This window comes from Protopterus annectens, chromosome 11.part0 (assembly GCF_019279795.1).
Source record: "Protopterus annectens isolate FY-2018-M chromosome 11.part0, PAN1.0, whole genome shotgun sequence".
NCBI lineage: Eukaryota > Metazoa > Chordata > Ceratodontiformes > Protopteridae > Protopterus > Protopterus annectens.
The window spans coordinates 380,326,364-380,353,930 of NC_056745.1; the positions used below are offsets into that span (position 1 = coordinate 380,326,364).

The 27,567-nt window shown below is 42.6% G+C and overlaps 1 protein-coding gene across 1 annotated transcript in view; it reads left to right on the forward strand.

Moving 5' to 3' along the window:
* The window catches only part of CEP290 (centrosomal protein 290), a 3,346,332-nt gene that overhangs the window by 2,746,141 nt on the left and 572,624 nt on the right, over positions 1-27,567 (forward strand). Inside the window, exon 40 of the mRNA XM_044087863.1 lies at positions 14,461-14,583. Coding sequence (XP_043943798.1) covers positions 14,461-14,583 — 123 coding nt within the window. The remainder of the gene's footprint in view (positions 1-14,460; positions 14,584-27,567) is intronic.

Consider the following 27,567-nt stretch of genomic DNA (forward strand, 5'->3'; position numbering starts at 1 on the left):
AAGCACTTCTTCCTTTCTCCATGTCATATTTGTGTGAATCAAGTTTTTCCACAGAAAAAAAGAATAGATTGTGCCTGGAAACCCTGGAAGACGACTTAAGAGTATGCCGGTTCAAAATCGACCTTGCACAAAACACGTTCTAAAACAACGTCAAGCTCAGATATCTCATTAAATATTAAATGCAAGTAAAACAAGAGGAAAAGATTTTAAGAACATTGAATACTTGTTTGCTCAGCTCCAGCATATCAGCAGCTGATACTTTGTCTAGTACCTTAATTGGCACGGGTTCTTTTAAAGCTAAATTAAAAACTATTGTTCACGCTTGCAATGAAGATTATTTGTCATTCAGCTTTATATCCAGTGAAGACAATCCACCACGTCCCACATGTGTAATTTGTGGCGAAAAATGAGCAAAGGAAGCTATGGTTCCAAGTAAATTAAACAGACATTTGCAAACTAACCAATCTCACTTGTTCAAAAAGCCAGTTGAATATTTTAAAAGACTTGTAATGGATAACAGTAATCAATCAAAAAGATGGATTACTATATTTCTAATGATATCAGAAAAAAGCCCAACAAGCAAGTTATGCAATTGCAGAAATTGTTGTTAAAAAAATTAAATCTGACAATTGCAGAATCTGTAATTTTTCAAGCATGCTGTAAATTTGAAAATATCATATTTGGCGAAGAACACACAAAGGCACTTTTAAACATTAGAATGTCAGATAACACCATTTGTTCCAATATGTTGAGTTGTAAATGATATCTCACATTAAAGAAATAGATATGTTTGCTATTCAGCTGCTGGATGAATCAACTGATGTGACTGGCAAAGCTCAGCTTCTAGCATTCAGTAGATTTATTTATAAAGAAGACATTATAGAACAGTTTTATATTGTCAACCACTCCCAGAAACAATGAGGGGCCAAGATATTTTTGATGTTGTTAATTACTTCAGTTGTCATAACATAGCTTGTCTTGGTATTTCTGCATCAGTATTTGTACACATGGTTCCCACTCTGTCAGGAAGTGTAAAATGATTTGTTGCACTGGCTCAAAAAAAGAATCCTAGAATTACTTTTACTCCTTTCCTCCGTAGAGAAGTACTAACTTCAAAATCATTGGTACCTGAGCTGAAAAAAGTACTAGACGAGACACAGTTGTCACAATTGTCAATTATTATATAAAAAGCAGGCCATTAAATTCAAGATTATGTGCAGCACTATGTTCATCAATGGAAGCTTCTCATATGCAGTTGCTAATGCACACACAAGTTAGAACTCGACCACGAGATAACCGCCTATCGAGATTTTATGAACTAAAGGAGAAAGTTTTAACTTTTCTGACAACTCAACAATCTCAGCACATTTTTTCAGTGAAGAGCTTTGGTGCAGTAAGGCTACATTTCTTGCTGAATTATTTCAATCTTTGAATGCACTTAATAAAAGTATGCAAGGTGAGCATGAAAATATTCTTACTTCCACCGATAAAGTTAATGCTTTGCTTTAGGAAGAAAGAATCAGAAGTCAGAATGCAGTAGAAATGTTTGAGCTAACAAACACTTCTTCCTTTCTCCATCTCGTATTTGTGCAAATCAAGCTTTTCCACAAAGAACAAGAATAGATCGCGGCTGGAAACCCTGGAAGGCAACTTAAAGAGTATGCCTGCCCTAAATTCGACCTTGCACAAAACACAACACCGTCAAGCTCAGATATATCAGTAAATATTAAAGGCAAGTAAAACAAGAGGAAAAGACTTCTTAAATCAATCAAAATTATACCTGTTAATTTGTCCCTTTGGCAAAAAATGTAATATATTTTTGGTGTGTCACGAGATTTTTGTAATAGGTGTGTGTGCGCCATGAGATGAAAAAGGTTGAAAATCACTGTATTAGAGAATAGTATTTCATGATTTTATGCTTTTACTAATGATGTCCAGGGGAAAATTGGCAACAAGTGTAATTGGATTTTTCGAAAAGACTATTTTATAGTGTTTTGATTGTTTGAAAGAGAATTGAAGTTCTGGTAATTATGAATGTTGTTCTAAAATTAATAAAAGAAAAAAGAAAAACTTTAGCTATAAAGGTAACGCAATGCAGGTTTTCTTAAGGGCATAACTGTTGCTGTTCAAATTCCTTCATCTGTAGTTTCTCCTTCTGTTAGACAGAAACTTATTTGTTGATAAACATTTTGAAATGGAAATATTTTTACAGACAAAATTTAACTTTTCTTTTGGGAAAGACATCCCTGTATGCCATAGAACTGACATTCTCATGCCTAGATTCTGAAGAAATTTTCCGTCTTAGTCTAGGCCCTTTTACTTAAAGCAAACTAAATAACCATAGTACAGGCAGGGTCATGAATATCAAAGTCAGAACAACAGCAATGAAAAAAAGAATCCACTCAACAAGTTAGGTTGTTTGCTAACAATTTGTGATAGCATTTCATACAATCTATTTAAGCCAGTGTCTTTCCCCAAAACTAATGAATGATCTTCCTGTTTCACAATTCACAATGTCATATGACGACAGATTAATGGGTCAGGGAAGTAGTATTAGCAGCGTGCAATGTAGAATTCCATGCAGCTTCTGGATATGTTTCATGTACTCTGAAGATAAGATTTACTTGGCTCTGCCCTTAATAAAACTGGTAACTCATACAGTTTTCATATTTTGCATGGATATGTCCATTAATGTTTCACCTGCTTACCATGTGGCCTTTTTTTTTTTTTTTTTTACCTACATCGAGGGTGGTTATTGGGTGCCTGTCTACTCTAACATCTGACTTAGTGAAGGTTCACAGTTGTTATTATTTGAATAACTGCCTTTTTAAACCACATTCTTTCAGACTGTACATTTTGCACTTCATCAAGTTTTTCAGTGCTTCCAAAGTCTGGGTGTCTCTCTCTCTCATCAAGGACATAACTATGTCTGCCTCCCAGACAGCAAGATTTTGGAGAGAAATTCTGAGTGCAAAATCACCTTGATAACCCTTCCTCAGAATAGAATAAAATTGATGGCAGACATTTCTCTTGTTTTAACAAAGAAAATACTTTCCACAGAGCTTTGAATTATATTATCTATTAGTTCTTGAAAATTCCAAATGCAAGAGTACTCACAAGTATATTTCATTGTATAATCACAAAATCTTCATACCAGGATCCAGTAAAGGCAGTCCCACAGCTTCGTAGAAAAAAGGCCAGTTTAATGAATTCTGTTAAAAAAACTTTTCAGACCACAAAAAATGAAATAAACGCTGTATAATTTCCACTTTTACTAACACCACAGCACGACAGTATTCAAGTAAATCCAAGCAGAAAGATTTAGCGCTTTCATTTCCATAACAGGAAACATCATCAGAATAATGCATGTATTCCTGCTTGCTAATTTATATGATTTCTAACTCACTTAATCCATTATTCAATTTATTATAATCTATTAATTAAAGATCTGAAGTAGGCAGACTTCATTTGTCTGCAACCTGTGGGTATCGGATCCGACCTCGGATCCGAGCCGGCATTTCAAAAGCTTTAGGCTCCGAGCTCCTAGCTCCTCCCTCTTACCCATAACCCCTTGCTAAGCCCTGACTGACCCCAGATTTCGTTTGCCGCTTTCAAGTTGCGACGGATTCAGAGCTCCTAGTACAGATAAGCTGTTTTTGACAGAAAAATTTTCTAAAACTTTAACCTTTTTAATTTTATTAGTTAGCAGTGATTGTGTTAGGCTTTCCTCTCTTTAGTTTAAACTTTTCACGGGTTTTGTAGTTTGTGTGTGTGTGTTTGTTTGAGGCCTGTTAGGGCTTAAAATGTCTGAAGCCCATAAGGCTGTATTCTCCAAATGTACCGAGTGTGGTCATAAGCTGTCCCCAGCGGATGGCCACACTCAGTCAAGAATCTTGGGGTTGAACACCTGTCATCTGGTTGTACCATTTGTGCAGGGTTCAACCCCGAGCTTTGAGGGAGCGGAGGTCGAAGCTGGTGCTGGCGGACTTCTCCCCCCAGATACCGCTTCGGCTTCTGCCCCTTCTACTCAGCAAGCTGTTGCTGTGGGCTCTCCTCCTCCGGCTGGGACTCAACCTCCCTCTAAAATGCCGGAGGAGAGAGTCTTCTAGGGAGAGAGAGAAGGAGAGGCACAGGAGAGGCACCACAAGCGGAGAGAAACCTCCAGTTCGGCTCCTCCATCTAAGCGGGCCTCCCTGTGCCTTCTAGCTTTCCTCCTCCTCGGCTCCACTCCCCTCGGTTCTCTCCTGGGCCCGAGGAGGAGGAGGCTAGCCCTTCAGCGAGGTCCCCGAGGCGGCTTTCTAGGTCCGCTTCGGTGGCCTCCACCAGATCCACATTCTCCATGAGTGAAGCAGATATGGACCGGATGATGAGGAAATTCATCCAGGCCCAAATGCAAATGGGAGTGCTCCTAGCCCCCCCACATCCGGGAGGGGCTTTGACCCCTTTTTTCGCCCCTTTGGCTCCTTCTCCGACCCATACCATGGGTTCGAGCTGCGCCGGGCAGAGTTGTATCCGGTGGGTCGGATCCGATAGGTCGGCGCACCTCGGATCCGTCCCATCCCTTGAGTGCTTCGGGTACTTCGGACCCGACTTCTCGGAGCCGAGGACCGAGCCTCGGATCTGAGGGAGCTGGTGTGTCTTCGGCTCCGTCTAGGTCGGAGCACACCGGTCTCTCGAATCCGACGTTTCGCTCGCCCGATCCGTGCATCGGATCCGAGTGGGGGCCGGCTCGGGTTTAGAGAAGCTGGCTCCTCTCGGCCTTCGACGTAGTGGAAAGGGCACTGTTGAGGACTTCCGGACCCCCGGTCCCTGCCACGGCTCCATCCCGCACTCCCTTGCAGTTGGGCCAGGCCCCCACCAGCCGGTCCCAGGGGCAGCCCGCCTCGATGTCCCAAGTAGTTCCCTTGGAACATCCAGCTGTGGAAGAGTACTCCTCGGACAGCCCCCAAGAAGTACCTCAGAAGCGTAAGTGCAAAAGGAGGCACATGGACTCCCCCGAGTCCGTTACCGAAGACACAGACTTGGATGAAGGGGAGGGCTCCCCAAGGTCACCCCCTGAAGACGTCTCATTTGGAGACATTATGGAAATGTTGAGGATCGGGGGGGGTGGTCTGCCCCCAAGGCCTCCTCAGACGAGTCTGTGTTCTTGGAGGCATTCGAGGCGGGCCCTTCTACCTCTTGGGTGTCCCCTCCTGCCGACCCTCTGGTGGACCTTATATCCATCAGAGCGTGGAAGGATCCGGACACCGTTGAGCCTGTACCTAAGCGTCCGGATCGTATCCTTTCCCCTCCGGCGGACCGCACTCACTGGAGCAAAGGCCCCCCAGAAGATGCCATGATGATGGCTGCAGCCACTAAGAGGGAGTTGGCCCAGGAGAGTCCCTCTATGCATCCTCCGGGCAAGGAGTCCCGCTCGATGGATCGCATTGGGAAGCGAGTTTTCAGTTCAGCAACCTTCTCTTTGAGAGCGCTGAACTACATGGCACACGTCATCAGGATGCAGCGGGATCTGATTAAAGAATACGCTGCATCTCCCCCAGAGTCCATGTCGAGTGAGGTATACTCCACTCGAATGGCCACTCTCAGATCAGTTTCGAATACATCTATGCGGCTGCTTTCTCATGCTACGGAGGGAGCCGCTAGAGCCAGCGGAGCAGGCCTAGTCATGAGGCGACAGGCCTGGCTCCGCCACTGTGATTTTGCAGAGCCCTTCAAGGCGACCTTCGCGAATGCCCCCTTCGATGGTTCTGCCTTGTTTGGCAAGACTGTTCGCGAAACATTAGTCCAGAGCGAGAAGGACGGGAAGACGCTGTCTGCCGTCGGAGTCCGCTTCAGCTCCCCAGAGGTCCTTTTCAAGAACCAAAAGGGACAGAAGAAGATGTGGTTCCGAAATCGCAGCAGTCCCAACCTGCTCCGGATAACCAGTCCTTCCGTGGCAGAGGAGGACGGGAGGTCGCCGTCCTAGAGGCAGGAGGGCTCCTAGCAACTTTGGGTCCAGAGAACCTTTCTCTGATAGGCCCACGCAGCAGCCCTGAAGGGTTGCCCGGCTGTCCGTCTCTGGAGGCAGTCGGGCGTTTCGAGGCACCTGACTTCTTGGGAGTCCATCACAACAGACCGTTGGGTGCTTCGTGTGATATCCAGAGGTTATACAATTCCCTGTACAAGGTCCCCAGATCTCGCAGCCTCCCAGATGTTCCACCCGACCAAAGGGAGGCAGCAGCTATCGAAATTGGACAGCTGCTAGAAAAAGAGCTATCCAGCGTCCCCAGATCAAACCGGGTCAGGGTTTTACTCCAGGTTCTTTTTAGTGCCAAAGAAAACGGGGGACTTAAGACCGATCTTAGATCTTTCCCTGCTGAACCTGTCAGTAACCAAGCAAAAGTTCCGGATGGTCACCCTTCAATCTATACTCTCCCTCTTGAGGGAGAACGACTGGATGTGCTCCATCGACCTCAACGACGCGTACTACCACATTCGCATGGACAAACGGTCCAGGAGGTTTCTTCGCTTCCGGCTGGGAGCCAGTCATTATCAGTTCAGGGCCCTTCCCTTTGGTCTCACCTCAGCCCCCAGGGTGTTCACCAAGGTCTTAGCTGTTGTAGCGGCCCACCTGAGGCTCCAGGGATTACAGGTCTTTCCGTACCTGGACGACTGGCTCCTGACAGCATCATCAAGGCATCTTCTGTGGTCAGCCAGGGACTACTTTCTTCGACTAGCCCCAAGGTTGGGCATCACTGTCAACTGGGAGAAATCTTTGCTGCACCCCACACAAGTTATAGATTTCATAGGAGGAAGGCTAAACACCAGGTCAATGCGAGCCTTCCTCACTCCAGACAGAATTGCCAACCTGAAGTGTCATGTAGCAGCGGTCCTGCAACCATTTCCAACTGCAGCTTCGGTCCTGAGGGCCCTAGGTTCGATGGCGGAAGCTATCCCGCTTCTTATTCATGCGTGCCTACGCATGCGGGTTCTTCAATGGACCCTTCAGGTTCAGTGGTCCCCTCTCAGTTCCCCTCTCAACTCTCCGATAGCAGTCAGCAGAGCGTGCAAGGATTCCCTTCTTTGGTGGCTTCTGTCTCTGGAGCCCCTGACAGGGAGACCTTTTTGTGCTGCTTTTCCCTGAGCCACAGTGACCACGGACGCTTCCTGCCTCGGGTGGGGGGGGCATTCTGCGGGAAAGATTGTCCAAGGCACGTGGAACCCCACAGAGACGTCGTTGCATATAAATGTCCTGGAAATGAGGGCGGTGCTCCTAGCGTTGCAAGCACTTCACCACGTTCTTCCTTCAGGGACTATTGCGATTCAGACAGACAACATGTCGGTAGTCTGGTACATCAACAAACAGGGAGGAACCAGGTCCTATCCCCTTTGTCGAGAGGCCATGAGAGTCTGGGAATGGGCAATTTCCACCAAACGCTTTCTGGTAGCAACGCACATTCCGGGGAAATCCAACATCCTTGCGGACAAACTCAGTCACACCATTCTGTCACCTCACGAGTGGTCTCTCAATCCTCAGGTAGCGAAGAAGATTTTTGCCATTTGGGGGCATCTTTTTGCCTCTCCCTCAAACGCCAAATGCGACAATTTCTTCGCTCTGCTTCCCCCACCAGGGGAATTCCCGAGAGATGCGCTGGTGCATCTCCTTTATGCCTACCCTCCACTACCTCTGATGCAGAGGCTTCTGCAGAAAGCCAACAGTTTGGGGAGCAGAATGATTCTCATTGCCCCGTTCTGGCCTCGTCAACCCTGGTTCCCCTTTGTATGGTCTCACAAAATCAATCCACCCTGGATTCTGGATCCGATTCCGGATCTCATCTCCCACCCTCTGGGAATTTCGGTTCCCAATCTACACACCCTGAAATTGACAGCTTGGCTGCTCCAGTTCCATCCTTGATTAGGACTCCCGGTATCTCGTCACCGGTCAAGGCCATTTTAGTGGCAGCTCATAAACCTTCCACCAGGCAGGTTTATCGGAGTAAATGGAAGAGATTCTCCATTTGGGCGGTTCAGAGAACTTTGGATCCTTTCTCAGCACCTATGTCAGCAGTGCTGGATTTTTTAACAGATCTCTTTCATCAAGGGGCAAGTTCTTCCACGATTAAGGTACAATTGGCAGCCATCTCGCATTATCACCTTGGTCATGAGACAGCTCCCCTCATGACGGCTAAATTGTGCAAAACCTTTCTCAAAGGGATTTTTTTATTGAGGCCTCCAGTCAAGGAGATTGTACCACCTTGGGATCTATCCTTAGTTCTGCAAGCCCTTACTGCTCCTCCCCTTCGAGCCTGCAGCTTCTACAGATCTAAAGTACCTTTCCTGGAAGACTGCCTTCTTAGTAGCTATCACTTCAGCCAGAAGAGTGTCTGAACTTCAGGCTCTATGCCGCCTTACCTTTCTTTCTTTCCAGATAGGGTGTGCCTCAGGACCAATCCATCTTTCTTCCGAAGGTCTCTTCAGAATCTAATATCAACCAGTCAATCAATTTACCTGTGTTTTTTCCCAAGTACTCAAACAAAGGAGAATTCAAATTACATTCTTTGGATGTTCATAGACAATTACGATTTTATATTCACAGAACAGCTGGTCACAGGCAATCAGATCAGCTGTTCGTCTCCTTTGCTAAATTTGCTTTGGGTAAAGCAGTGTCTAAAGTCACACTATCTAGGTGGATTGCTAATTGTATTCTGCAGGCTTATGACACTTCAGGTAGACCTGCTCCTCAGAGGGTTACAGCTCATTCTACTAGGGCAGTCTCCACGTCAGCCGCCTTTAAGTCCCGTGTGTCATTGGATGATATCTGCGCGGCAGCTACTTGGGCCTCGCCTCATACGTTTATTTCTCATTATAAAGTGGATGTTATTTCCAGAGGAAGAGCATCCTTTGGCTCAGCGGTGCTCCGGAACATCCTTCCATGACAGCCGCCCAAAATTCAGGTAGCTGGGGACTCTGTCCCACAGGTTGCAGACAAATGAAGTCTGCCTACTTCAGATTTAGAAGTTATGTACTCACCATAACGTTCCATCTGAGTAGGTGACTTCATTTGATGCAACTATCCCTCCATCCCCCTGACCTTTATAGAGCGAGTATTATGCTTTTTTTTTTCATGTACTGTAGTCAGTATTATTTAGGCAAACTCAATCTGAGGTCAGTCAGGGCTTGGCAAGGGGTTATGGGTAAGAGGGAGGAGCTAGGAGCTCGGAGCCTAAAGCTTTTGAAATGCCGGCTCAGATCCGAGGTCGGATCCGATACCCACAGGTTGCATCCAAATGAAGTCACCTACTCAGATGGAACGTTATGGTGAGTACATAACTTCTAATTAAAATGCAGTTATTAACAACAGAAACAAAAAGAAACTTTTTAAATCATTTTATTTTCATTTTCATTGTATCTCAGAAACCTGTGGAATCAGAGCTGATATTCTTTTGAGCATATCCTACCAATAATTTGAACTTCACAGAGGTATTCCCACAGTAGCACAACCGAGTGTGTCTGAACAACGACTGATTTTTGTTCCTTTATTCCTAAAACAGAAGCTAACTACTGACTCAGACATTGCATAATGGCACTCCTCCAGGATGTGAAAGTCCAAGATCTGTGGTCTAAGTCTGAAAAGGAATATACAACAGCTCCAAAAAAAAAAAATTTCACTTGGTTTTGACACCATTCATGTAAGCCTCAAGACCAAGGCCCTTTGATAACAACATAATATATGCTGTGATACATTAACACTGTTGCACCTAATATTATCCTTTATGCAGTCTAGCCATGATAATTTGGACATTTCTGCTTCATATGGACTTGCCTAATCAGACTATGCTCATCATAAAGCCAGCAGTCCCCATGGGATATGCTGTGAATTTCCTACTAATAAAAATTGGACAGATGGACCTTTTCAAGATAACAAAAAAATAGAGCATCTAGTGGTAGATTTGTTTGCCTACCTATCTAAATTATTATCTTCATTTGTCTTGCTCCAGGCTTCCCAACTGCCAAAATTTTGAGACACTTTCCCTTTTAATTGGTGTATTGTAGTCCTGTTGCATGCATTCTGTTGAGCTTCTGTCATTCTAAAGTTGTAACCAAATGTCGACTTGGGTGGAGTGCACATTGAGACCAGTTTTGGAGCACATAACACATTTTGAAAGACATGGGGCACTTCTTAACAGCATTGAATGAGTGCATTAGAGTCAAAGGAGATAGGATATACACTATGGTAACGCTGGATGTAAGAAATCCTTTCACAGTGATAAGTAATGATTATGGTGTGACAGCTATATCACAATTAATTAATGAAATGCATGTGTTTAATGCAGAGAAGAGCAGACTTATCACTGAACTGTTAAAGATAGTTTTGGAACACAATATTTTTTCCTGTCAAGGTAGTTTTTATCGTCAAGTACAAGTGGTAGCCATGGGCACCCCTTGTGCCAATACTTATTCTAACTTAGTATTAGCATTTTGGGAAAAACAACATGCACTAGGACAACATCATGAATGGAGTAATAAATTATGTTTCTACAAGCGTTTTGTAGATGACATTTTGTTTGTTGTGGAGGGGAGACTTGGATGAATCAATGGTATTCGTTAATTACTTGGAATCCACCACCACTTTTTTTAGGTTTTCCATGAGATACTCTAAAACTGAGTTAGATTTTTTGGATGTGAGGATTATACAAGGTCATATGGGTTTTAGAACCACCCTTTATAGGAAGGAATGTTGGAAAAATAGTTTATTGACACGACAGCATGCATCCTAGATACACTTTTGATAACATAGTGGCAGGACAGTTGGGTAGGATATCTAGGTTATGCACGGAGGAAGACATGTTTGAAAAAGAAGCTAATAATTTAGAACATAATCTTGTTAAGAGAGGGTATAATATGCATAAAGTGAAGGAAATTATTCAGGACAGAGGAAAGATAGAATGTGTCCCTGGTTAGCTCAGGATAGCATGAATGAGAATAGCATTAGTAATACTCAAGCATGAGAAGGTAAAGTGAGGCATATGTTTACGTGTAGTAACAACATACATGGTGTTTGTGATATAGTGAGACGAAATTGGAAAATTTTGCTTTCGGATGAGAAGATAAAGAGGGTTGTAGGAGAGAAGCCTTCCTTTGGGTTTAGGAGAAATAAAAATCTTAAAGATCTACTATGCCATGAAGGAAAAAAGGGGTCAATCATAGATGTGAGGGGACCAGACCCTGTGGATCATGTAAGGTATGCGCACATATTAATCAAGAGATAACTTTTGTACATCCTAATACTGGGAAGATCTATAACTTCAATGCACATGCTAATTGCAGGACAATGGATGTGATATATCTTGGTGTGTGTAAGGCGTGTGTATGTTTTTATGTAGAGAAGATGAACTGTATGTTAAAGAACAGGATACTGAATCATCTGCCCTCCATTAGACTACACAATGGTTTATACCAACACATCTCACAAAGTCAGGATCATGGTTTCAAATTTAGTGTTATTTAGAATATACATAGAGGTATTAGGGGAGGGGATCTAGTGAATGAAACTGAATACCAAGAATGTAGGTGGATCATAGAACTTACAGCACATTGATCCCCGGGTGTTAATGATGTAATTCCCCTTAAGACAGCCCTAAAGAAAAGGCGGGTGAATTACTGATCCATTATTGGTTATTGTTTTTTATGAAGGGATTTTTCACAGCAGACTATGTGATGAAGGGCATTCGCCCGAAAGCACTCATCACAGTTTGTGTAAAGTATTGCAGTTTATACCAGTTTTTTGTTTTTATTTTATTTTATGGTTTTAGAAGTTTGATTAAAACTTTGGACTTTTATCCAGCGGTGGTTGCTGCCTTTGTTTCCCTTTTGTATTTACTTCGTTTGGGGCATTACAACCTTTGGTGAGGTTACTTCTGTTGTTTTTGGAAATGTTGGAAAAAGAAGAACATCTTATTCCTGTAGTTCCTTGTTGTCAAAGGCATTTATGGCTCACTCTTCTGACACAGTTATCCAACCATTAACCCTTCGTTTCACCTGCAAGCTTTAACTCAGCAAGAGGCAGAGCCTTGATCCAGATCCCAGATCTCTCTGTCTAAAAGCATGTAAGGTCTTAGGTTTATACTGTACAGCCAAGCCCCCTTTTTCTGCAGAGATTTTATCTTTCTGAAAGAACAGTAAAAGCCTAACATCAGAAACCAGTACTTGTCATTTTCCTGTTTTGAGTGCTTCATGTCCCAAATCCACGCCAGAGGATTTTTGTCTGTGTTGTGTCTCATACTCAGCAACCAGTTGTTGTTTTCTTCAGTGATATTCAGTGAAGAGGGTAATATTTTCACAATGGTTCTATCTGTTTGAGGTTATTTTTTTATGCTTTTATTTCATCATTTATTAGAAACTGTGGTAAACAAATCCACCAGCTGAAAAGAGAGAAAGGATAAAGTGGTAAATCTTCAGCGGGAGCAACAAAAGACCCGAAAGAACACAAGTCCACCTATTTCAAGCTCAAATTATGAGAAGAATGCTAATGTCTTAATGAATCTCCAGAACAGCAAGGCTATAGACAGGCATACTTTATGTACTCTACTAATCACATTTTTTCTGAACGTCACTTGGAAAATGGTATTTCTTTTAGGACATGATATGTCTTTGACTGTCTAAATGAATGCTTTGCTTACAGAGAGGCTTGCTACTCCAAAACAGCAATATTGGTAGTAGGTATAAAGGGAACGGTTGAAAATTATACATGCATTATTAAATGTTTGGGGGTGGGGGCATTATTATTTGAGATGTACACATTTATTAATACCAGATGGGTTGGGGGTAGCAGTAAGAGATTGTGAATAAAAATGAAATTCTCTGGCTACACCTCTGCAAAAAAGGGAATACAAAGGCACTTTCTGAGGTGCTAGAATTCTCTAGACCTTAGTGCTGCCAAAAGATACGTTAGCAGCACCTTTGTCAGTACTCACAAGGGTATGTCATGATAATTTTGTGAGATTCAAGGCCCTCAGTGATGGATGAACTAAGCAGTTCATCATTGTCTTCATCGACCTAGGCCCAGTATGGTTGCCCCTAATTCAGAACTTGTTTTAGTGCAGCTTTCTTTTCACTCCTAGTCCTTTGCAAAGCAGTATGGGAAACAGTATTGAAATAGCAGTGATCTATATCAGTACCTCACTGGAGTAACCTGGACAGAATGTGGAGGTATGATCTTGAGCAGGAACATGTGAAGGTTCAAGATAAATGAAGAAAACAACATCCCTGCTCTATTTACTGAAGGGGGTGAGGTTTATATTATGAAATACAGTGCAATTCCTGTAAGCATTCCAATAAGGAGAATGATTCTTTATGGTAGATTTATGAAGAATTTTTCAGTGGATCCCTAAGGAATCTTTCTTCATGTGAAAGGAGATGTACAAAGATGGTAAGGCCTCTATATAAAAAGTGCACAGTGCCATCATTTTTAAGGACATTAAAAATATAAATGAGAAGGATGTCAGAATGGAAAGCTCTCCATTGGCTTGACAAGATTTGTTTAATTCATAATAGGCTGACCCTCACCCCTACATTGTCTGCTGGGGAAACAAACTAAAGTTTGTGCCCATAGTGCCTAGTCTTGGAATTAACTTTGTTGGCCAGGTGACTGTTATTATTAGTCAACGTTTTACCATTTCAGGACTATCACCAGTATTATGCACTTTATTCCATTTGAAGATCTACTAGTAGTTGTACAGGCACTGGTTATATGTTTATCAGATTGTTGTTTAATGCATTTTAGCTGGGGCTTCCAACACCAAGCCTGACATGTTGCAGTGAGTGTAGAATGTTGCAGATGGACTTTTTACCTGTGTTATGTCAGCATAACTTCAACCTCTTACAGCAAAAAATCTGGATAAGGCCATCAATAATGGGGGGACAAAGGACCAAAAATAGGGACACTTTTTAAATATTGCTCTTACAAACGTAGAAAATTGATAGAATAACAGGTTTTACATTAGCATGAATTTTTTGAATGGTATGCAGCCTGAAACTCAAATGTCTGTCGTTATTTTCTGACTTTAACCCTTAATGATTTGCCAATAATTTACCAAAAACACAGTTTTATGTGAAATGAACCAAAAACATGGGGCAAAAATCTGGACATTCTGCAAAAATCTGTACAGTTTAGAGGAGTACAAATATAATTACAAGGAAATGAGCAAATTGAGCTGACCAGAGATTTTTTTACTTATCATTTCATCTCACTTATGTGTTTTAATTTTTTTAATTTCATAATATCTGTGTTTAATTTTGATACATATTGCACTATGAGGCTGAATGTATCTGTTGCAGTTATTGCAATATTGACTTTTGTGAGTCTTCTGTGAAAAATCATGCTGCTTGTTAAGAATTACATTTAATTCATGTGATGGTTTTTGAAATATTTTAAAAGTAAAGCTAATATCTGTGCTTTACACTTGAAAAATAATTTTATAGGGCAAATCTGACACACAAAGCAAAACTCTTGTGGCTGAACTTCAGAAGAAGATTAAAAAGCTTGAGACTGAACTAGAAAAGAAGACTGAGCATGTGGAAAGAAAACCTGCAAAAGAGGACAGAGTAAGTTTATAAATCACTAGTTACCTTCTGATGTGTGTACACAACTTTTGTATGTGAAATGTCACAGCTGAATGATGGATTAGCCATGACAGGCTGTTCTACTTGTGTATATTGAAAGATTTGCTTCCCTTTGTTTTGTTTCCTAGGTTACAGAGCTATGTTGTAGAACACAAAAGGGAAGTTGACAGCAGCATACTGTAAACTTTTGAGTCTTTCAAACTAGTAATGGGACATTTAGTGTAAGCAGTTTGCTTTAGATGCTTGCCTAAACTTGAAGGTATAGTTGTGAAATTGCCATTTCTTGTTATTTTTACTTGCTGTTACTGTGTACTTGTTGCTTTCCTTAAAGACATTGTGCTTTTTTGTGATTCACTTGCTTCTCCACTGCCAGGTTATCTTCCTGCAGGTGTGATAGTCCCTCACATTGTTTTCCTTCATGTCCATTTCCAGCCGTTAGGAATGAGACCATTTTATAACTTAATCTGTGGGCTCTGATTGCATGTCTCTGTGTTCTGCCTTTCTCACAGAAAAACTAGTTTACGTTAGTGGCAAGTGCTCTTCTCTCCTTCTTCGGATGAGGGTTAGCTGGGATTTTTTGCATTTCATTTCCAAAATCCATAGCTGGAGAGGCAGAATGTCTATGGGGGTGGGGGGTTAGGACCTGTGATCTTACTGAAAACACCCATTTCTATGTCCTGAATTGCAGGTTGGACTCCTGTTGTTCAGGGAATGGTGGGTTAAAGAATAGGTCATTTTATAAATAGTTACTTAAACGAAAACATCAGGTTGGCCTGGTTTATGCAGTTGGGTGAAGTTTGCTGGCATCCGATCAGGCTGTTGAGGTCCTGTCCTTACATAGGATACAAATGAGCACAAACTTTGCACTCAGGGCAAGGGTGGTGGGTCCTGTTTCAGCACAAACTTTGCATTCCAGGTAAGGGTGGTGGGTCCTGTTTCATTTGGTTGAAATTGAAGGAGTGGATCAGGAAAACAAAATTTACTTCATAGTTTCAGGACTATTTGCATACTCCCCATCAGTAATTGAGCAATGCCATGCTCCTTTTCAAGCATTTTGTCTATTTTCAGTCGTTTGCCATACGTAATTGAGATAGTTTTGCCACACTTGAATCGAGTGAGCTGACAGTAATCTGTAGACTGTGCAAATCAGCTTTTTTTTCTTTGTCTGCTGCTATAGTATGTTCTTAAAATGGTAAGATCACAAGTAGACAACACTCCTTAGAGTTCTCTGCAATTCAGATTTCCTTTCTTGTTGGAGATGGCCTCAGTTTGATATTTGGTAGTGAATCCTGATCGCTTAAATCAGCTTTCACTGGTCAGTCCTAAATGACTTTACGAGTCCTTATATGTGCTTTCCGTGGTACCTTGCTTTATGGAGTTAGTATATTTGTGGTAGTTTATAAAGGTTAACTTTGTGGCTGATATCTAATGGAGTAACCCATGCAGTATAATATTTGCATTATTCTTTTTTTTTTTTGGTGTGTGTGTGTGTGTGTGTGTGTGTGTGTGTGTGTGTGTGTGTGTGTGTGTGTGTGTGTGTGTGTGTTTGTGCGTGCACGTGAGTATATCTGTGCCCATGTGCACAAGTGTGCTGGGAGTGAGCTATAACCTTCATTTATTGATTTGATTCCCAGAACTTCTGGTCACAGTCTGTACCTCTTTAAACAGTATTTAACTATAGGAAAACGTCTAGATCAGCCCAGAAATAAACAAGCACGTGCACCTCCTGGATCATGTTTGTTTACCAGAGAAGCAGACAAATGAGATTTGTGATTAATTTTAAGTATAGGAGCTTGTATGATATGCAGTGGTTTTTATTGTAGACAACTAACTGCTTCATATCACTTAAAATGCCTGTCAGTAAATTTAAATGTGAACCAGTTTAGCAAGATCTGTTTGATGTACATTTTAATTACGTTAAGCTTTCTAGATGCTAGTAGTTGAACTCAGAGGTAACCTGTAAGCAGAGGTTTGACTAGCTGACTTTCTGTATTGGTTACTTGACTTGCCTTAATTTTGCTCACAAAGGCAGAAATATGCATAAAACCACCAGATAGCAATCATTTAAGAATTGTTTACCTCTTGTGCATATTGTCAGCCAAGTTCTTCCTTCCACTATTTATTAATAAAGGTGCTTGTTCATTCATTTTCTAGCCGTGATTGTAATTTGTAAGATAAATGCAAACCTATTTGAAAGTGACAGTATAATGTTCCAAATTTTATTAGTGTAGAACATTTTTCACAATGTCTGTTTTGTGCATAAGGCTGTGCATTAGTCCTTCTATTTATTTTTTGTAGATGAATCTAAATTCTTTCTTAGTATTTTTATGTTATTTTTTTTTACCAGTTTTGGGAGTAAGATTTGAAAATTGTTTCTTTGATTTGCTAACCACCTTATGACTTGCAAAATGCTTTGTACAGTATTAGTGTCTTAGCTACCTTCAGAACGAATAGGGATAAAGAACTGCGGGGATTGGGGATAGATCAGAAGACCTTAAGGAAGATAGTTTTTTTTCTGTGTGGATTTTGCCCTGGTGCCTACCAGCCGTCATGCCACCCTCCAGTTGTACACATCCTCTTTATTTCATTACTTTGGATTTTCACCCAAGATCAGGGAAAGAGCTGTTTGGAAGAGCCATCTTTCTGCTCATCGTAAGGGTGCTTTTCTCCTCACCAGTATCCTGGTGAGAACATTTGAGATGGCTTTGTGCACCCCTAGTAGGGGAATGTTCAGTCATTGTGGTGGCCCACAAAGCCTTTCCCCATTCTAGTCTGCACTTATGAGCACTTACATTAAAGGTTACCACCAAGCAGTGACTTGGTAATCCTAACATCTGCTCCCAGTCTTTACATTTGCATTGTTATCCTTCTTCCAAGGGATTAGGGCAATGCACAACCAGCTCAGCCCCTACCCAGGTAGGCAGTCCCTTCCTTCCCTGCCAGCTCCTTCAAGCACCCAAGATGCTAACTGAACTCAATTCAGTTGTGCTACAGTCAGAGACATCATCATATTTTGGCATACTTCATACTATCTGAACTGAATTGGAATACCTCAGCTGACACCTTCTTTTCTCTAACCCAGACTGTCAGGTCATATTTAAACTAGCATTATCCAATATGGATCTAGACCAGGACATGGAAGTGAATGACATTCTTTTCCACCATATCCTTGCCTTTTAGCTTCCTGTTGTTCCCCTCTAATCCCACTCTATAATTTCTCACCTTACAAGGGAATCCATGGCCATCTGCAGCACCTCTATTTAGGGTTGCCACCTTTTCAGCGGGCCAAAGTGGGACATGGGGGTGTGGCCAATATGACACTGGCCACACCCTCTACCATGACATCACCACAGGAGCAGTGAAGGAGATGCTGTTATAAGTACGACGGATGGCTGCTGGAGTGGCTAGCTAGCTGGCTGCTGGAGTGGCTGTTTGGCTGGCTGCTGAAGTGGCTAGCTGGCCGGCTGCTGGAGTGGCTAGCTGACTGGCTGGCTGGTTGCTGGAGTGGATAGTTGGTTGGTGGGAGTAGCAGCTATATGGATGAATGACTGGCTGGATGGCTGGCTGGCTGGCTGGCTGGATGGATGGATGGATGGATGGATGGATGGATGGATGGATGGCTGAATGGATGGCTGGCTGGTTGAGTGAATGGATGGCTGGCTGGCTGGTTGGAAGAATGGCTGGCTGGCTGGCTGGCTGGCTGAATGGATGGGTGGCTGACCTGTTAGCTGCATGAATGGTTGGCTGGTTGAATGAATGGATGGCTGGCTGGTTGAATGAATGGATGGCTGGCTGGCAGGATGAATAGATGGATGGCTGGCTGGCTGGTTGGAAGAATGGATGGATGGCTGTATGAATGGATGGATGGCTGACTGACTGGCTCGTTAGAAAAAAAAAATCTCGTTTTTTTTTTTTTTTTTAAGCGGCTGTAGAAGCACTTAAAATAAAGCTCTCCTACAGCTGCGATCTTTGCAGGGCTCTTCCTGCCCCAATCCCCACCCCTTTCATGAATTGCAGCCATTTGCTGCACGAATTACAGCCCCTGAACCTAACAGGCAGCAGCTTTGCCTGCAGGTCCGGGTTGGTGACGTAACTGAATTGCCGTGGAAAAGCCGGAAGTAATTGCGGCTTTTTCACGGCAATTCAGTGCGATTGAAAAGCGGGACTTTTCAAGTCCCACTACTTTCCACAGCGGGTAACGGGATGAGGCAGCTCAACCCGTGAGTGTTCCGCTGACAACGGGACGGGTGGCAACCTTACGTCTATTCTCTCCTAAAGTTCCCCCATTCTTTTGTAAACCCCATATTCCCTGCCACCCCAAAGATTCCTGAGTCAAACTACTCATGTGCTGAGTACATCACTCATTGCCCAGCCTGCACTAATTCTTTCTTGGATAATGTTTTGCCTCCTTTTTAAATAGATAGTTATATGTATACATATGTGTCTTTTATATGTACCTTACTAGGAGGCCCTTCTTAATTTAAATGTACCCTAGGAAATGGTAAGCAGATTCTACTCAAGTAACATATTTGTAAATAATTAAGAATAACAGATGAACAATTATCACTTAATTTATCATACCCAGGAGCAAAGCGAATGTATGTGCTAGTTAAGTGTGAAGATATTTCTCAGTTTTTTTTGAGAAATGACTGTTCACACCTAAGTCTTTCCATATAGCAGACACACCCACAGTTTTTTTTTCCTTTTTGTCATTGGGCCTTTTGCCAGTAGTTTAGTAAAGAAATAAAATAATTAGACCATCGATGCAAGATCTTAATACTGGCCCTAGATATATAACCACTTCTATGAAGAAATATTTTTTAAAGCTTGCTATTATTAAGCAAGCAATAATGCCCGGCAGTGTGTGTGATAATGTGTAATTAACACCCACCCAGGGCGGTGGAAGGCTTCTACAACTCTGGAAAGGCATTAATTACACATTAACACTCACCCTGTAGGGAATTATTGCGTTTAGAGAATGGGGGTCTCTGTAAAATTGTTGAGTTTTACTTACTTAAATATATTTTTTATTACTATATTTTTTTTAGTATACTGTTTTACCCCATATGTATTATGCTGTATTCTTAGCCTGACAATAATGTTTATACTGCTTTGTGTATGTCTATAATATGTCTTTGGAGCTTTTCTCCCCAGGCCTCCACTGAAAATGGGCTCTTCTTGGCCCAGTGGACTTCCCCAATCATCAAACTGAAATAAATAAATAAATAAATAAATAGTATATATTTTGATGTAAAATAGTTCTTCCGCCAAATGTTTCAAACTTGCTGTAGTATATGTTAATGGTGTTGGAGGAAGCATTTTACATCCAGAATATAACATTTAAAAAAATAACCAGGTATTTATTTTTTGGTTTGGTTCTCCTAAATCATTTGGTTGGCAGTCACTGGAGATTGAAATGACTTAAAAATTACATACATTTGAGCTTCAGACTTTTACTGCTTTCAGAAAATTCATAATAGCATAAATCTTTTACTTAACTAACTTTGTAATTTTATAAGACCAATAATTCAAATCTGTTTCTGTTTTAGAGCCTTTGTTCTCCCTTTATTGTAGGCTTTATCCAGAAAACTTCAGCTAAAAGGAAAGGTGCAGAGATATGCAAACCCCTTTACTGCTGCCGCTACCAGTAATCAGAAAAATGCATGCTTATGAAAACCCTGTTATTCTAGCAACTTTCTAAGTTTATAAGAGCAATATTTAAAATCTGTCCCTATTTTTCCCCCTTTGTTTCCTCATTATTTGTGGCTCTGTCCAGATTTCTTGTGCTGAGTGGTATGGGGAGAGGTACACAAAGCTCTTATGTGATGCTGCCAGGGATCGCTCGATCGTTCTGACTCTTCACTTTCTCTCTCTGTCTCACACACACACACACACACACACACACACACACACACACACACACACACACACACACACACACTTTATTTTACACTTGCTAAACAGCAGAAGCACTGTTTAGCGAATGTAAAATAGTAACTGAACCGATCTCTCACACACTCGTACACAAATGCACTCTCACACACAAACAAAAACAAATAGACATTTTTTTTAATTTTACTTTACTATTTTTAACATTTTACACTCGCTAAACAGCAGAAGAGCTGCTTATCTAGTGTAAAGTAATGGCAATGGCAGCCGTTGCTGAGCTCCACGGCAGCTTGATATGCTGCCATGAAGTGGCGGACTCGTTTTTCAGCAGGCATTACTTCTAAATTAATACCCTGATGGAGAACGCTTATTCTCTAATCAGGGTACTGATGTACTGTAAGCCCATTCTCTAAAGAGCAGTAAAGAAGCACTGGATAGCCTGTGTGTTAGATTGTATCGGCATGTCCTAAAGGGAAAGCTGGAGATTCTTAGCTCAAGTCAGTGAACCTTAGTTACTGTTCTTTTCCACAGGAAGAAGGCAAACAAAGACTGTTTCTCCATAAGACTTTATAGGTTCATAGGTAGGTACTAGGCTATTGGCCCTAGGGCCTATACAAGCCTAGCCAAAAAGGTACTCTGGCTTTCGCCACCCAAGAAAATTATTTTCCTTTGCCCCTGTCAAGCAGAACCACAGAAGTGATCCCCGGGGTGAATTTCCTATTTCCCATCCAATCATCAAGATTTTTCTTGAAGAGTGCTAATGAGGAGCTCTGTTTGACATAGATAGGTAGTCTGTACCAGAGTATGGGAAGTCTCTGGGACAGGAATCTATCCCTCCAGCATGTTCTGTTTATTGTGGTGACAAGGTTTAGGTCCCTAGAGCGTGTAGCTCGGAGGGATTGGGATTTATTTAAGTGGAGCATGTCCAACAGCTCTGGGTTTGACATAGCTTTGTATGTTAGGCAGAGATCGCCTCTGAGTAGGCAATATGCGACGGAGTAAAGCTGGAGTTTTTTGAGATGGTCTGCGTAATGCATCTGTTTGAGGCCAGTAATCCTCTTTGTGAGGTATTTTTGCGGCCTTTCCAGTTGTTGTAGATGTCTTGTGAGGTACATACCAAAAGGGGCATTGTACTCTATAATGGGTCTAATGAGTGATGAGTAGAGGGGAACAATGACCTCTTTTTTTCTGGATGAGAAACCTTTTGTGATGAGGTGTGCCACGTAGAAGGATTTCCAAGGTCTCCTATCACACTTTCGGTGTTAAGTAGACTACTGCCTATGTGGTAGTTCACGGGTACAGAGTTTTTACCAAAGGGGATGACAATGCACTTTTTGGCATTGAGCTTGAGACCATGGCTTTGACACCAGGCATCTGTCTCAGTGAGGCCCTTTTGTAGGATGTCCACATTGTTAGGAGTTTTGATTATGGCTCCTAGTTTGCAGTCATCTGTGAATTTAGTTAGCCAAAGACCTTCTGTGTTAGCCTGTACTTCAGAGAAGTAGATACCAAACAGGAGAGGGCCCAGGACTGAACCCTGTGGTACTCCACTTGTCACTGGTCTGAAGTCTGATTTGGAGTCTGCTACCTTTACAGTGTGGGTTCTGTCAGTAAGCCATTTGGCATCCCATCTTGTGACATAGGGATTTATACCTAGTTTAGTGAGTTTATCTATAATTCCAGAGTGGGGGATGGTGTCAAACGCCTTGGCGAGATCTAGATGGGCTGTGTGAACTACCTTACCCTCATCTATGGCTTTGGTGACTACTTCAAAGAAGTCTATCAGGTTTAGGAGACATGATCTGCCTTTTGCAAACCCAAACTGTGTGGGGTCCAGAGTTTGGAGATCTCCAATGTCTTTGTTTATGAGTTACATGATGGTACGTTCCATGGCCTTGCAAACCAGGCTCGTCAGGCTAATGGGGCGGTCGTTCCCAGGGTCTGTTGTGGCCTCCCCTTTGTGGAGTGGGATAACCGTCATGGTGCGCCATTCAATGGGCACAAAGCCTGAGGTGAGGCCAGGATTGAACATGGTACTTAGGTGGGGTGCCAGTTCATTCTGTAGTTCGTGTAGAAGGCAGCCTGGGATGTTGTCAAGTCCCATGGATGCTGTGTTCCTGGCTTTGGAGAGTGAGGTTTTTACCTGTGCAGCCATGATTACAGGAACTTTGCATTCTTCCCGTATAAAGATGGGCCCTTTAGGGGTTGAGAGGGGGGTAAAGTTAGCACTGAACCTATCTTCCAGGATGTTGGCAATATCAGTTGGTTCTGTATATTTAGTGTCATTGTGCTGTAACTCAGAGAAGATCTGAGTGTTGCCATTGAGATTCTTGACATAGCTATAGAATGTTTTGCGGTTGTCTTTAGAATCAGTGGCGATTTTGTTTTCATAACTAGATTTGGAGGATTTTATGAGGGATCTCAGCTTCTTACTGAGGCTGACCAGGCAGTTCCTCCAATCGTGGGATTTTACTCTTTTTTTACAACAGTTTCTTTCTTCTGTTGTAGAGTTTGTTTATGGCAGAAGACCCCCAGATTGGCTTCCTTTTTTTGGAGGATAGCATCTTGGTTCTGTTAGGGATAACACGATCTATGCACTCGTGTACGTGCTTATAAAGTGCATTTGTGTAGGATTCAGCAGTCGTAACTCTATTGTCCATCTGCATGGGTGTCGTGAAGTCTGACACTTCTGTCTTAAGAAGTGTGAAGTTGGCTTTGGAGAAATTTTTTATGGTTGTTTTCCTAATGGGGGGGGTGGGAGCGGGATGTGGCTGTCTGGGGTGATTAGCTTGTGGTCAGACCTGACCAACGAGGAGCTGACCTCTGGTGTCACAAGTTTTTTTGCCTCTGGTGTTTACAAAGTTTTAACTAAATATTATCAGAACTTTTGGTGTAATAATATCTATTTGTTCAGCCACAAAGGTACAATATCTCACGATTATAGATGAAACAATGGTTTCTCATAGACTTCCCCTTCTAATTTTTACAATTCAGTCCTTACTTGCAAGGTCCTTTAGTGATTGTGATGAATAAGCCTGATGTCTGGTAACTTTAAATGTATAACTCTTTCTGGAGGTCTCCCATTCTCAAATATATCAAAGGCTGGTTTACTATGTAGTGCAATCAAAGGTGAAGCTGATATCCTTCTATTCTCATGTTGTAATATTCCAAACTCTTGGGTTATCCTCTGCTTACTACCCAAACGTCCAGGCAGTATACAAAACCTTCAAATCACTGCTAGGTACATGGGACATCTAACGCTGGCTAAGGGAGCATGGGCCATAAAAGTGACATCTGCACGTACCATTCCTCAGAACTTCTCTGCTGCCAGTTGAATGTCACCTGTTCCTGCCATCCCAGCCATTGATAAGTACCCTATTGGGGCCGTTTTTTTTTTTTTTTGTTCTTTCTTTTGGATCACTGCATATCTGTTTAGATTCATGTCATCGAGGAAAGGAAAGTGTCGGTGCAGTTGTCAGATCCCCCATAAGGACACGCATGAGCTCTACCTTTTCTGTTTAGGGCCTACTCGTGACCATAAAACCTGCTCGATCTGAAAGGCCTTCATCCCTAAGACTCTCTGCAGCCGTCTGCACACCCTCAACATTTGTTTAGAAAAACAGCGTCTCCCAAGCTTAGCGCTATGGAAAGACCATCCAGTCACTCCATCGAGCCACCTAGAAAGAAGGTCAAAGTTTCTAGGCCTGAATCTGCTGCTGCACCTCCTCCACCCAACTTCCTTCCTTTGGTCGATGTTAGCCTGGAGGAATGTTCGGAATTCGCCGATATGGGTATAGCAGGTACTATTCGGGAGGCCGCAGAACTTAGAGTGGAACACACATCCATGGAGGTTTCACAGACATCGGCTGCCAATGATGAGGGGGAACCTCGACTTGTACCAGCCATCCAGACAGGTCCTTCCACTGCTCCAGAGCTTACTGAACCTAAGCCTTTCTTAGGCCCTACATCCTCTAGGCCTTCCTTGAAAAAGAAACAGAAGACTGGGCATGTTTCACCCCCTGCAGAAAGTCAACCATACTGGCAAGCCTTTTCACAGAGTTTATTTACTGAGTTCATGGCCCTAAGGCATGCTATGCCTGCCTCCCCACCAGTTGCTTCTCCACTAATTAGCCCTATGCCTCAGGATGAAGACATCCCTCAACCTGAATCTAAAGATTCCTCTGACTCATCTTCAGAAGACTCTGTTTCCTTTGTGTCTCAGTTAACATCTCCCCTTGGTTATGCTTCCCCAGAGGAGGATTCTGCTGGGACAGACTCCCCAGGTGAGGCTCTCACCTTTGGGGAGACTGTCTCTAAAATGAGGGAGTTCTTTAATTGGGATTCCACTGAGATGTCAGACGTCCAAAAAAAGATATTATGAACTCCTGCAAATGGACACTCCTGCTCCTTCAGCTATTCCACCTATCTTGCCAGCCTTTTTGGATGTTTTCAGTGCAGTCTCTGTGAGCCCTGATTCACAACCCCCTGTCCCTCATAAGTCTGACAGGTTCTATAAGGTCCCTGAGGGGCTAAATATCTTATCAAATGCCCTGTTGCAGACCCTGGTACTGTCTCAGTGTCTGATAATAAGCCTTCCAAACTGCTTCCTTCTATGTTTGTCCTCCTTAAAGACAAGGACAGTAAGACCATGGAGCATATTGGCAAAAAAGTATATACTTCTGCTGCCCTGGCCTTCAGGGCAGTTAATTACCAGACACACAAGTCTAAGTATGCCCTAGCCCTGTTGGCCCAGGCCACCAAGCTTTTGTCAGACCTCACTGACTCTCCTTCTAAGGCACAAATTTCTAGCCTCCTTTCCCTGTCTTCCCAGGTCACAAGGCATTCAGTCGGAAGCAATTATGATGCTGCTGAAACTTCTGCCAGATCTGCTGCATCTGCTTCAGTCCTGAGAAAATACTCTTGGTTAAGATTACAGCCTCTGCCTGATGACATTTGGGCAAAACTTCTGGATGCACCTCTGGATAACTGCCCTTTTTGGGACAAAAGTGGCTGAGTTATTCATAACTCTCTAACAAAAGGGGAAGGAGCTACAGGACTTACAGCATTTGTTTGTATCTCCTATCCTCAAATTTCACAGGAACTACCCCTCCAAAACCCAATTTATCAGAAAACCTTCTGTTCCACCACCTCTTTCCAGGGGCAGAAAGAGCACCAGGAAGCAACAGGCTCCTTCCAGACCTGCTCAGACTCCTGCCCAGAAACCTCAATTTCAGAACAGGGCAGGTAGCCTGTGACTACTTGCCTTTGCTGCCCAAACCTCTCGCTGTCATTCCCCTGTCCCTAAGACTCTCTCACTGTCTTCTAGTTTGGAAAAGCATTATCTCAGACAGGTGGGTCATATCCATTATAGAAAAGGGTTATTTCATGACATGGATCACCCCACCAACCTTGAGGGGCATTCCTCAGCCACCCAAAGAATAACTCCCTCTTTTCCAGCCAGTCATAGACAGTCTGCTTGCTCAAGCTCCCTTACAGATACCTTTACACAGAGGATGTGTTTACAGTCCTGCAGGAGACCTGGAAACCTAATACCAGGAGATCTTATTTGTCTAAGTGGAAAAGACTCTCCATGTGGTGTCTACAAAGACAGTTGGAACCATTTCCAGGTGTTGTTCCCTTGGTACTGTCATGTCTATGTGAACTCTTGCAGACAGGGTTGGCATATTCCTTTGTTAAGGCCCACCTTGCTGCTATTTCAGCTTGTCTGCCTTTGGATCCCCCTTTAGCATCTCGGCTAGCTGCAAAATTATTCCTAAATGGAGTACTGCATCTCAGTTCCCCTAGGAAGCTGGTTCCACCCTCATGGGACCTGAACTATGTTTTAGAGAAGCTCACGGTAGCCCCCTTTGAACCAGCATCTAAAGCTTCTCTGAAACACTATACTTAGAAATCTGCACTCCTGGCAGTCTTGACATCAACCAGAAGAGTAAGTGTCATAGCTACAGGCCCTCATGGCTATTCTTTCTTTTCACACCTTCCACAAGGATTTCATGCCGAAAGTGGTCAATGCGTTATCCTTAGACCAAGCCATTCATCTGCCCACCTTCTTCCCACATCTACAGAATGACAGTGAGAGAGTCTTGCATTCCCTTGATGTTCACAGACAGCTTAGATTTTACTTTGACAAGACCAAGCCAGTTAGGAAATCAGACCATCTGTTTGTCTTCTTTCATCCCAGGGCTCTCGGAAAAGCAGTGACAAAACAGACTATTTCTGCCTGGATTTCCAGGGCCATTATCTTTCGCTAAACTTACAATGAAAAACATATAAGATCCAAAATTAAGGCTCACTCTATTAGAGCTATGCCTTCATCTGGATCCTTCTTCAAGGGACTGGAAATTGCCTCCATTTTAGAGGCAGCTACATGGACTTATGTCCATACCTTTACCAAACATTATAGACTGAACCACATTTCCAAATCTAGAGCGGGATTTGCCAAGGCAATGATTCATAGATTTCTAGAAAACAGTTCCAAGCCTTCTCCCTCTTCTTCCCTTTGAGCTTTGGCACTCATTCAAAGGTTTGGAATATTGCAACATGAGAATAGAAGGACATAGAATAGTTATGTAAAATTTTACCATAACCATAGATGTTCTTCTTTTCCATATTGCAGTATTCCTTCCCCCTTCTTTAATAAACTGTTCCTTCTTGGATGACACTGGACACATACAGCTATCCTGGGACTGGAGTCCGACTGGGGCATTCATTTCTGAGAAATGGTATGTGCAGACATCCCTTTTATGACCCCCACTCCCTTAGCCAATGTCAGACATCCCACATACCTAGCAGTGATTAGAAGCTTTTATATACTGGCTGGATGTTCAGGAAGCAAGCAAAGGATAACCCAAGGGCTTGGAAAACTGCAACATGGAAGAGGACATCTATGGTTATGGTAAGATTTTACACAACTATTCTTTATATCCAAAGCATGAAAAAAACAAAAACAGCTGAATAGGAGAATCCAGAACTTATTTAATAGTCACAAAATAAAAACAATAAAGTCAGTAAAATAACAAGCATCCAGTTAGCTCTCAAGGTTAGAGAAGAAAGCACTAA